This window comes from Ictidomys tridecemlineatus, chromosome 10 (genome assembly GCF_052094955.1).
Source record: "Ictidomys tridecemlineatus isolate mIctTri1 chromosome 10, mIctTri1.hap1, whole genome shotgun sequence".
Classification (NCBI taxonomy): Eukaryota; Metazoa; Chordata; class Mammalia; order Rodentia; family Sciuridae; genus Ictidomys; species Ictidomys tridecemlineatus.
Window position 1 is genome coordinate 103,835,998 of NC_135486.1, and position 12,245 is coordinate 103,848,242.

At 58.7% G+C, this 12,245-nt stretch overlaps 1 protein-coding gene across 3 annotated transcripts in view; it reads right to left on the bottom strand.

The window, feature by feature from the left end:
- Positions 1-7,047: 7,047 nt before the first annotated feature.
- Positions 7,048-12,245, bottom strand: part of Prkar1b (protein kinase cAMP-dependent type I regulatory subunit beta) — a 121,396-nt gene continuing 116,198 nt past the window's right edge. For all 3 annotated transcript variants that reach the window (XM_040277355.2, XM_040277356.2, XM_040277354.2), the window contains 2 exons: positions 9,257-9,338; positions 7,048-8,440 (listed from right to left, as the gene is read on the bottom strand). In XM_040277355.2, the coding sequence (XP_040133289.1) occupies positions 8,268-8,440; positions 9,257-9,338 (255 nt within the window). In that variant the 3' untranslated portion in view covers positions 7,048-8,267. The remainder of the gene's footprint in view (positions 8,441-9,256; positions 9,339-12,245) is intronic.

Sequence of the window (12,245 nt, forward strand, 5' to 3'; positions counted from 1 at the left end):
CGAGTTCTTCTGATTTCCTCGTGGTGACAAAATGGCTGCCATCAGGAGCCTGAAAGGATGAGCCAAAAGGTCCTGCATCTGCCTCCTTGTGGGGCTGAAGTAGCTCTTTCTCAGAACACTCCCCTTCCCTGGGAAGGCTGGGTGCCACTCCTGAAGCTCCGTGCCATCTACCACACTGCCATTGTGACAGGTCCTCAGGCTTGCTGACCAGCCAACCTACCCCAACTCTCGGGCCCCTCCATCCCGTCCCGCAGTAGCGTCAGACCACCCCCAACACGCTCTCAGCATCCCGTGTCCCCCTTCCCTCTTTCCTGAGTCCCTCTGGTTGCTCCTTGGACTCCTGGGCTGAGCCACCTTCATCCTAAGAATTCTGATTCTCATCCCCAGTCCACGTCCCAACACCTCCTGCAGGTGTCCTGCAGACATGTTGGCCTGGACAGGGCCCAGCTGGGCCCCTCCTGCTCCACAGAACCTCCCTCTCAGGTGAGAGGGACACCATCGTTCCCAGCTGCTCAGACTGGAGACAGCAGTGCCACCACCATGCACGTCCCTCTCCCACGTCATCAAGCTCGGGGAGACTTGCCGACCCAACCTTGGAGATGCCCCACCTGGTGAGATGGCACCCCAGCACCCTGGCACCGCCACCCTTGCTCAAGGTGATGTCGTCCCATGGTCGTAGAGTGAGCCTTGGTTTTGACTTGTGACTCTACCAGGTCACATCTCCAGCCCAGCCATCCCCAGCAGGACCTACAGGGAGCCTGGCCAAGTCTGAGTGGATCTGCCTGCTGGACTGTCCATTTCCCCACCTGAGGGTGCCCTCCCTGCCAAGTCCAGGGCTTTGTCCTACTTCAGCCCCCTCCTGGCAGGTACAGGCCACCGGTCATTCTGCCCTCCCCATCGGGGCTCTGCCTGGCCAGGTTGATGTGGTCAAGACAGCGCAGGATAGAACCGTCCCCTCAGGTAAGTCTGGCCTGGCCTACAAGCACCTGCTCTGCCTCTGAAAACCCCTGGAGTCAGGCCTGCCACCAACCTGTCACTTTTAGTGCCATGTATAGTCGTCTGACTGCATGGACTTACCCTAGGCACCAAGGCCTCCATGAAACCAGACCAGCGGAGAACCTCGGGCATCCGGCAAAGACCCCAGGATCCCATGGACAAGAGCAGTGCCACAGCAGGGCAGCCTGGCCCTCACCCACCCAGGCTGTCCCTTTCTAGCCTGGGTCTTGGGTTTGTCACAGGACCTCGCCCACCCTCAGTTGCTCAGAAACGATGACACTTGCTTTTGGAGGTCGCTGAGCCGTGTAACAAATTACCCCAAGATGTGGAGCCTCCGAGCAACAAGGAAAGCATCTTCGCTGACAGTTCCTGAGCTGGGGATTTGGAGGGCCTTAGCTGACCCAGAGGCTGTACCTGCCTGGAGCCAGAGTAGCAGCTTCCAGAACAGCACCTTGGGGACTGTGGACAGGAGGCCTGTGCTCTGGCTACCTGCGCTGGCTCCAGAGAACCAGACCCAGGAGCCAGAACCTTCCTCTGCACTCACCCAGCCCATAGTCACTGGGGCCAGCCCTGCTGGGGCCACACCAGGTCCCAAAATCCTGGAAGGAGCATCGAAGGCTCATGCTGACTTTGGGTGGCCCTGGGGCCTGGGAGCTTCTGCCTGCCCAGGGCCGGCCGCTGGGCACCTCATCTCTCCTATACAACAGCAGAGCCCCCAGGAAGGGCCCCACTGTGCCTTCCCGAAGCAGAGGAATCAAGGGGCAGAGAGGAAAACCCTTGTGGGTGATGAAGGCCCAGGAGGGTAATCCTCGCTGGCCACTTTTCCCCTCAAGGCCACCTACGCAGCCCCTGGGGACGCCCCCAGCCTTGCCATAACCTCAGGTCTGAAAAGGAAGCACAGCTCCATGCCTCCAGCCGTGTCCACCTGCAGGGCCAGAGTGCCAGCCTCCTTGACCAGCCACGTGGCCTTCAGCAAAGCCCTTGCCCCTAAGAGCCTGGTCCAAGGGCACCCCTGGGCCTCAGGGCCCAGGAGTGAGCCATTGATCGATTGGCAGAGATCACTTAGAACAGCACCTAGCAGGGGTCGGCCCCAACCAGCTTGTGGAGTTGAACACAGCAGACCCCAGCCCTCCCTCCCTTCCCTCTCGGGCTCCTACCCCGGCCACAGGAAGCCCTGAAACCCACCATGCACCCAGGAGCCTCCAGACCAGGCCACCAGTGTGGACGACCCAGCCAGGCCAGCCGTGGGCGCTGAGCAGGATTAATCTTCCAGAGAGGGCCTGTCCCAGGCCTACACCAGGTGGCCTGGAGGGAGCCCTGGACCCAGGGCCAAGAAACCTGAGAAGGCTTCCAGGCAGAGGCAGCCCTCAGCCCTGAAGGACAGCAGCCGGTGGCAGGGATGTCCCCAGGGCAAGGATCTTTTCTTCCCTTCTGATGCAGCCCCACCCACCTCATCCCAGGGACCTTCCCGACAGGGCAGCCCAGCTTTGTCCCCTCCCCTGCCCTGCAGGCCACGGGGCACACGTCACCAGTCTGGAATGCACTTTCAATTCCTCGGCCCTCCCCCTCCTCCCCTCCCCCCCATGCCCACCATTTCCTGACCCAGCCAGGCCAGACCCAAGAATCTGAGCCCTGGGACCTCCTGTCATCCCACGGGTAGCGGGGAGGAGGGCTTTGGGGACGGGGGAGGAGGGTTTCCTGGAAACTCTCACCCCAAACCCTCAGATTCCCTCTCACCACCACCGGGTCCAGGGAAGGCGGCCACTGCAGCAGACACCCCCCGGAGAGACCCCCGGCTGGCTCAGGGGCAGGGTCTGAAGGCCATCAGTGGCTGACCAAGACCCACTCTAGCTTCAAGTTCTTTCCCCAGCCCCGGCCCCCAGTGCTGGGGCTAGAACCTTGTGCAGGCGAGGAAAGCTCTCTACCACTGAGCTGCCCCTCCAGCCCTTGTTCTATTGGAACAGGGTCTCACTAAGTTGTCTAAACTGGCCTTGAACTTGCAATCCTCCTGCCTCAGCTTCCCGAGTAGCTGGGGTTCTAGGCGAGCACCAACCCCATCCAGGACTCTCTTGTTGACAGCCTCCTGCCTTCTGGTGACCTCCCTGGAGGAGGGGGCAGCTTGGACTGCTGCTCCATCTCTGGCACTGGAAGCCCCCCCCCACACCACACACACACTGCTATCCCTGCCTCTGGGTAGGTTCCTTCACAGGTGAGTCAGAGGCTCCCCATCCCCTCCTGCTGGGCCAGGCCCCCAAGTCTCTCTTTCCTTGGCTGTGGCCTCCTCTGAGAGTTGGACGGCTGGGAGTGGCCCTTGGCAGCTCAGCAGGCCAGAGTCCGAGCGAGGACCGCCCCCTCCCTCTGCAGCTGGCCCTTCCCAGTCTCAGGAGCAGTCCCAGGACTTCAGGTGAGGTCAGCCCCGGCTCACCACCACCTGGATCAGGGCAGAGGCCTCCGCAGGTAGAAGAGCTCCCAGCTGGGGCAGAGAGGACCCCCACACACCTGACCTTGGGACCCTCAAGCACAATCTTGGCCTCCTTTTTACCCCCTGGATAGCCCTGGTCAGGCTTCCCCAGCCCCAGGCACATCAGCACTATGATCTTGCTGCACGCCATAACGGGCAGAGGCTGCTGCCCATCTGCTTCTCAGACCTGCCCGCCCCGCCCCACAAGGAAGGGCCTGGTGAGCTCCAGGGACTGCACCAGCTCTCCAGGGAGGTGCCCCAAGGAAATCCCTTGTCCATTTCTAACACTCCCCACAACCCAGAGGAAGAGGTGCAGCCAACGGCCAAGAGGACAGGACTTCATGGCAGGGTGGACGGGCAGGGTAGAGGGAGCCGAGCCCCTGCCCGGCCCACACAGCCAGGACGTGGCACAGTCCCGTGGCAGTGCCTCCCACACAGGGTTTCCTCCTCCCTTGGGTATTCCCAGGGGACTCCCAGAGAGGCGTGGCTTCCCGCTGAGGAGGAACCTGGCCAGTTCAGTGGGGTGGTGACCAGGACCATAAACAGAATTTACAGCACGAGGACTGGCAGAGATGGCGAGGGCAGGCCCAGGCCGGCGGGGAAGGCCCAGGCCCGACTTCCCGAGGCTTCTCTGCTGGGTGGCCTGGAAGGTAACTTCCCTGCTCGGACCTCAGCATTCTTATTTGTAATTGGTCCCCACAGGGCTGCTGGGTAGATTTGGTGCCACAGGGCCTTACACAAGCTGGCACGGATTCTGCAGGTGAAGCCACTGCTGATCTGGAGAAGATGTGGGGAAAGGACAGGGGGCCACCCTGGAACCCCTCCCCCCTGGGCTGGGTGATTGAGTGAATGAGTGGGTGAGTGGACTGGGCAGTCAGTGGCAGTCTCACTTCCTGGGTGATATCAGGGTAACTTCCTAGGACACTCAACGCCTGGCTGACACTGGCATCACATGGGCTCCGGTGACATCATTGCTGGGACACAGACACAGACTTCTGAGCTCTCTTGAAGGGCCTCATGGCCCCTGCTGGGGGAAGCGGCCGGAAGTGGGCAGCCCTTTCCTGGTGCTCCCCTGAGCAAGGGGAAGGAGGCCCCAGGACCAGGACCCCAGTATCCCGCCTCCCATGCCCTGCTCCCTATAAAGATATCTGCAGCCTGGGAGGCTGCCCGGTCCACATTGCGCAACTGAGACTGGGCTGAGAGGGCTCCCAGCCTCCACCAGCTTGGCTGGGACCAACCTCTCCCGGGAAACTTAGCACATGGGAGCCTGACCAGTGAGGTTGTGGCACTCCAACTCCAGGTGTCCCCCGGCTTTGTGGAACAGACACGCCCTGTCTCGAAGCTGCAGAATCCATTAAATAATTCAGTGGTGTTTTTAAGATCATGAGGTCACCAGGTGACACACTTGGCGATTGCAGCCCTACTGAGGACAGGTGGCTCCTGCTGGAAGATTACCATCTCTGCAAACAGGTCCCTGAGCAGCAACAGGTGTCCCTCACTGGGACCAGAATGGGGGGACCTGTGGCTGAATGCAGAGGAGGAGGCTGGCGGTGGATAATAGGGCAACAACTGGCTTGGAGGTGGAGCCAGAGGGCAGCAGCCAGGCCTGTGCCATGGCAGTGACAGGCAGGTGAGGGTGGCCCTCTTGGAGCCGTAGCACCAGGAGGCATGAGCTCCATAGCTTACCTGTCCAGGTGACACCAGGACATGGCTGTTGTCCTTCTGTGTGATATAACTGGATATTGCAGGTAGCAACAGTTCTGAGCCTTTGGGGTTCATCTGCAACTTCCTGTAACCGTCTCATTTCAAGCTAAAGTCTAACCCAGGAGGCAAATATTCCCACTTCAGAGATGAGACAGTTGAAGCTCAGAAAAGTTAAGGATACTGTCTGATGCCACACAGCTAACAAGAACTTGATCAGAGTTTGAGGCACAACTGCCCTCCAGCCCACACATCACAGGTCAGCTGCAGGGAGGTCGGCAATCACTAGGCTCCTGGCCAAGCATGTTCCTGAAATACCCCAGCCTCATTTCTCCAACAAATGTTTGGCCAAGGAGGTTGGTGAGGGGAATGATTGTCCAAACCACAGGGAAGTCTCTAGTGGGATGATGCTGGGCTCTGTCCTGGAGGGAAGTCGGATACTCAGAGGCCTGCCCTAGAGCAGACCCCCTACTGTGGCCAATGTTGGGGGGGGGGGTCCTAGGAGGAGACCAATCCAGTGACCTTCTGCCCGACCAAATAAAAGTCTTTGATGTGGATTTGGAAACCCACTCTATACGCAAGATCTGACTTTGTTAAGGAAAGTTTCTGAGGACTTTGGTGGCCCCAAAGAATGCCACGGGCCTCAGGTCTCAGGGCCCAGATGGAGAGTCTAAGTATCCCTGCCCTTGGGATGCAAGTTAGAACCAGACTAGACTAATCTGGAAGGAGGGAAATCCTTTGGTGAATTGGAGGTGGGGCTGGGCAGCTTCCTAATTTGGTCATATCCCAGGAGGCAAGAGGGGAATGAGAGAGGTCAGCACAGGGGCGTCAGCCCAGGCTTCCTGGCAGCACTAGGAGAGAGCAGGCCCTAGAGACCCTGTCTGGATCAGAGAGCAGAGCCCTGGAGGCCGGATGCAGTGGCCGTGGGAAGGCAGGACCCAGGTCCCCAGACACAAACTCACTCCCCACCCCAGGCCCCACACGGAGGTGCTGCCTGTCTCCCCAGTGTGGCAGCCAGGGCCTGACGTCATAGTGAGTCACCAGGCTCCATTGGGTTCCCCTGAGCTGGGGAAGGTGAGGCTGGGGCTCTCCACAGTCTGGAGGGGCCCCATTCCGGGTCATTATCCCCACAAGAGATGCAGGTGGGTCCTACCCAGCCTCTTCTTGCCAGAAATGAGCTCTTTTCACCATAGGGCTTTGATGGATCCTTATACCCATTTACAGATGGGAAATGTGAGGCTAGAGAGCACCATGTGAAAGACCCACAAAGGGCAAAGCCAACACAGGCTGGACAACCTTAACAAGGTACTGAGCTTCAAGAGGCCAGCAGTAAGCGTGTCTGAACCCTCAGAAGACATCACTGAGTCCCTGCTTTCTGGGGACCTGGGCCATCTCCCAACTTTGGCAGCGTGTGAGGGGCTCAGACCTGAGAAAAGGGTCAAGGAGGATGGGAACCAAGGAATTTGTGTTTTGGGGGGTTTTTTTGGGGAAGGTACTAGGGATTGAACTCAGGGGCACTCGACCACTGAGACACCTCCCCAGAGCTATTCTGCATTTTATTTAGAGACAGGGTCTCACCGAGTTGCTTAGCACCTCACCATTGCTGAGGCTGTCTTTGAACCCGCGATCCTCCTGCCTCAGCCTCCCGAGCCTCTGGGATTACAGGCGTGCACCACCTTGCCCACTGCCAGAACCAAGGAATCTGTGACTCACGAATCTGTACCTGTTCCTCTGGGCAGCCAGGAGGATGAGGCTGCCCAACACTGTGAATGGAATCAACGCCACCAGGCTGTGGTTTGGCAGATACATTGGGTCATGTATATATTACCACAATAAAAGAAAGAAAAACGCCCTCGTCTACAAAAGAGTCCAGAAGGAGACCCCCAGAGTCAGGAAGAGATACCTCATTGCACGTTTAATAGTTCATGCAGCACTCAGCAAGGTGAGCAGGAGGGCACACAAGTCCACAGAGCCCACAGCACAGGCAGGACGGGCATGGCCAGGGCGCAGGGGGCGCTGGTGGCCAGCGGGGAGGGCACCTCCCCAGGACACTGCAGGGCAACATCGAGTGGGTCACATCATTTCAACGGACTGAGCGCTCCCTCAGCTCCGTATCATCACGGCACCGGGGACACGTTTAAGAGACAAGCTGGTGGATGGTTTAGGGGTGCGGGACCCGCGCTGGGTTGACCGAACACATTCCCTCTCATCAGGGGAATGGACAGGGGACACGGGGCTGGGACTCGGGCTGGATACAGGCAAATCTGTGGGGAATAGCTCCGAGGGCCTCTGATTCCTCGAACTCTACCCAGATGTCTCTGAAAGCTCACCCTCCCTCCACGTCTCCCAGAGGCCCCACATTGTTTGGCTCCCCAACTCCAAAGAGCAAAGGACCCAGCCCAGTGCTCACCAGATCTTGGACATTCCCAAACTCAGCTGTGGAGTCTGCCCATTCTGGACACCAGCTAGTGAGAGGACAAGCCACCAGGCTCAAGCTGGCTCCTCCCAATGCTCTCAGCACAGAGTGACCTGTGGATCTGTCTGAGGCCCGTGGACTGGCCCCCAAGATAGGAGAAGGGGTCCCTGGCTTCCTCTGGGCCCCTGTGGGAATGGGCCTCAACTTCTGCCCCATCATAAGCGTCCTCAGGGAACACCCCATCTACACGATCTGTCCCCCACTTGGGCCTAGGCCTGACAAGCCTGGCCTCAAGGGTCTGCAGGGCCCCAGGGTAGCATCCTGCGGTTCTGGGGGCAGGACTCGGGGCTGACTTGGTCTCCACAGCCTGTCTGCCCCTGGGTCTGGGGACCGGACAAGCACAGTCCAGATGATGTGAAGAGGGTCAGGTGGGTCCCCTAAGACAAGGGGTGGACAGGAGGAAGGGTGGGGGAGGGGAGCTGGCCTGTCACTCCTAGGTCTTGGGAGGTTTGCTTGCCCTTTGTTTCTGATATGCACAAGGTGGTCATTTATTCCAAAAAAACGAGTCCAGAGGAAGGGGAGGTCCCCTGCAGGGATGCCAGCCTCACCCTGCTACCTCCCCATGACTCCCAGGCCCCAGACACGGGGAGCAGGGACTGCAGGCACACGGGGAGCACTGCGGCCTGGCGCGGCTCAGACGGTGAGGGAGATGAAGCTGTTGTAACGCTGGATGTTTCTCTTGAGAATCTCGGAGCAAGGGCCCAGCACGCGCTCAAAGCGGGGCCGGTCCAGCTTGACACACTTGAGGGGCCCCCGGGCCACCACGGTGGCCGCACGAGGCCGGTTCAGCAGCAGCGCGATCTCCCCTGGAGGAAGGAGAGAGTGGTCAGGTTGAGGGCCCCACACCAGGGCCCTCTCCTTCAGGACCAGAGCCAGAGAAGCACCACTGCCAGGTGCCATGGGATTTGAATTTCCAATATGTACAAAAAAGTTTGTTAGTTGTAAATATGTCTCATGAAATATTTGGGAGACATACACATATCATTTGGGGGGCTTTTTTTTTTTTTTTGCTGTTGAGGATAGGGTGCTCTATCACTAAGCCACACCCCCAGCACTTTTTATTATCTTTTATTTTGAGACAGGATCTTGCCAAGTGGCTAAGGCTGGCCTCAAACTTGTGATCCTCCTATCTCAGCCTCCCGAATCTCTGGGATCAGATGTGGCCCAGTGGGATATATTTATATAAACTAGCAAAATATTCATTGTTCATCTGAAATCCAAATTTAGCTAGGCATTGTCCTGCAATTTGTTGAGCAATACTACATGCAGCAGGCGCTGTGGTATATGTCCTGGGTCTCCCCCATGATCCAGCCCCCAACTGAGAGAGTGCCCAGGAGTGCCCAGGTGAGGTTGGGCCTCCCTCAGGACCTCCTCAACACAGAGCTGCAGGAAGCTGGAAGCTGGTGTTCCCTGCAGCTCTTACCCACGCCCTGCCCTTGACAAGGTCATGGCTCTCTGGGGGCAGCCCTTACCCAGGACGGGTTAATCATGGCCAGGGACCTCAGTCTGAGGCCTGTCACAGCAGCACGGAGGCTCAGCCTGATTTGCCTGTGCCCATGCAGTTCCCAACCCAGGACCCCTGATGAGGTGTGGTGGCCTATGAGGGAGGGACCCCAACTCACCAAAGTAGTCAGAGGGCCCAAGGCGCCCCACCTCCACGTACTCCTCACTGGGGGACCGGCGCTGAAGGACAGAGGCTGTGCCCTGCAAGAAGGGGGCATGTAAGAATCATCAGGCAGGTGGCAGGGGTGTCACCCAATTGGGGATCACATGGTGGGGATCGCTTGCTGGGGTCATACCTCAGGTCATGCAGTGGGGGTTGCTGCCCCAGTTCCTGTCTCCTGCCTGGCCTTCCCTTCCCTGTGCGGCCTCGGTCACTGGTCATCAGACTCTCTTCTTCCCCTCTTCTCCCTGGACACCTAGGGCCTTAGGACCAGGTGATGGGCCTGCCCAAAGGTCCCTTCCTGTCCTGGCCAAGTCCCTGTTTTCACTTGGACTCACCAAGACCCAGCACTATATCTGCCAAGGTGGCAGGCAGGAATTCTGGGGATGTTCCCGAGGGGTCAGTACTTTGTCACAGGCACCAGCGCTTGAAGTTGACCTTGGATTCAGACTCAAGGACGGGGAACCGTCCATCCGTGCTGGGGCTCCTGGGGCAGCGTGGTCTCAGGGTCACACACCTGCCAAGCAGTGTGGTCCCCTCCTGACCCTCGACAGGGGAGCGGGGTCTGCAGACATTGCCCGCTCAATGATTAACGCCGAGGCTGTGGGCGGAATATCACTGGGCGCTGCGGAATGCAGTGCACATTAGAGATGCGGAGAGGGCATCCAGGGCATCTGGGAGGCCACACACTCGACTCCATGCATCCCTCAGAGCTGACGCTCCAGTCCTGGTTGAGCCAAAGTGTGGGCTCTGACCCTGGACTTTGGGCAAGTCCTTCTTGTCGGAGACGGTTTCCTCTCCTGTAGCCTTCAGGGCTCTAGGGAGGGTCAACAGAGGCAACACTCACCAGGGTAGTGTGTGTGGTCAGCCTCGGGGGCTCCCTGAGTTTCACTCTGACCAGCTCCAGCCCTTTCGCCACCCACAGAGCTACACCTGCATGAGGCTACAAATTCCATTTTACAGCCAGGGAGACTGAGGCTCCTGCTGCCTGGCCCTTAGGACCTGGGGTTGATGTCACCCAGGTCCCCAGGTCTACCCATCCACAGCCCCTGGTGTCCAGCGGCTGGGGGGCCCTTCATGGGCACCTCACTTGATTTCAGGATAGCTCAGTTCACCCTGGCTCACCTGACCCAGCTTCTCCACGCCTGGCTTAATGAGTAACTCCCACCTCTCCACAGTCTGGGCAAAATGGGTCAGGGCCCTGCCAGTGCCCGCCATGCCCAGAATCCCCAGACACCCATCAGTCGACCCTGTGAGCCGGATCCACCACCCAGTTCCCTCCAGGCACCGGCCACTCAGCTCCTGAGCTCTGCCTGTTTATGAATCCAGCTGATGGTGTTCACAGAGGGACGGGTAAACATCAGGCCCGGTGCCCGCCGGTGGGCAGGGAGAGAGCCAGCCCCACGCTCTAGGATGGCTCTTGCCCTCCTCACCTGGGTGCTGGCACTGGCCCAACCATGTGTTTTTTTTAGTTTTGTTACAGGGATTGAACCCAGGGGTGCTTAACCACTGAGCATTCCCACCCCACCGAGTGCTCTGTTTTGAGACAGGGTCTTCCTAAGTTGCTTAGGGCCTCACTAACTTGCTGAGGCTGGCTTTGAACTTGCCATCCTCCTGTCTGAGCCTCCTGAGCCCCTGGGATTACAGGGATGTAGTACTATATCCAGTGGTCATTCATTTTTGAATTTGTATCTTGGCGAGTCCTTGTCAAAATGCTCTGTATCAGCCACGAGATGAGGTAAAAGGACTTGCCTCAGGGTTTGGTTCCCTCCTGCTGCACAGAGGACGTGAGGCTGCAGGGGAGTCCAAACCACCGCCCCCCCCCCCATACACACACACACTCACCTTTGCGGCCAAGTTCACCCAAATATGGCTGTGGCTTGAGCTTGACTGCCCAGGTAGGGCCTAGGGGGGGACACTGTGTGGGACCTGGGGCAGTGAAAGGCAAGGTCATTGCAGATTCTGAGCTGCCCCCAATTCCCAGGACACTGAAGGGTCTCTCCACGCAAAACCACAGGATTAAAGAGAGTTACAAGTCACCACTCTGCTGGCCCCTCACCTCCCTGCAGTGACCCCCTGCCCACCCACACCCTCCACACATCCCAGCAGCAGACAGCTCCCCAGCCTCGGCTCACTCTCAGCCCTGTGACTGTAGCAGCCCTGTGTGTCCTGCTAGAGTGGACAAGGAATGGGAGGGTGTCCATGGGCCTGGGGATCCCCACCCTGGGCTACCTGTCTGACTCCACCAGGGCTCGGAGTCCCAGGAGTGAGCTGAGTGGGACCTTGGAACCAGAAGACCCGTGCTTGAGTCCCGGGACTCTGCCACACATCTTGGTGATCCATCTTACCTCTGCAGCCTCAGTTTCCTCCTGTGAGCCTGGGATGGTCACAGAACCTCCTGAACAAGATGTCCACATAAAGGTAAGGATGCAATGACCAGAATACGGAGCAGGGCTGGCTGGCTGCCTAACTCTGTCCCATCCTCCCAGGCGGTATCATGGTTGGCGTGGCCAGAGGGGCCTCATGAAGAAGAGCAGGTGTTCCTGGCACCCTCCCCACCCCCCCCCCCCCCCCCGCCACCGACCCAGACACTGCAGGAAGAGAGTCACTCCTTGGGCTTCCAGCCAATTGCTGCAGGGCCCATTACAGTGGCTGAATCTCTTGCCCTAACTGATCCAGCATCCTGAGCATGGACCACAATAGCAGGCGATAATAGTCCCTGTCCTGGGACCACCTGTCCCAAAGCCGGGGGAGACAGGCCCTCCCAGGGCAGAAAATTTGCCACCTACTCCCATTTCTTCAGGCTGCTTTAGCTACGGACAGGCCAGCATCTGCCACCATGGAAAGATTCTGGAAGAAGTGTTTCCTCCCATCCAAGTTCTGCTTCCCCAGCTGCTGTGGAAGCAGGTAGACACATCGGAGGACATGAACATGGAGTTTGCGTCTGG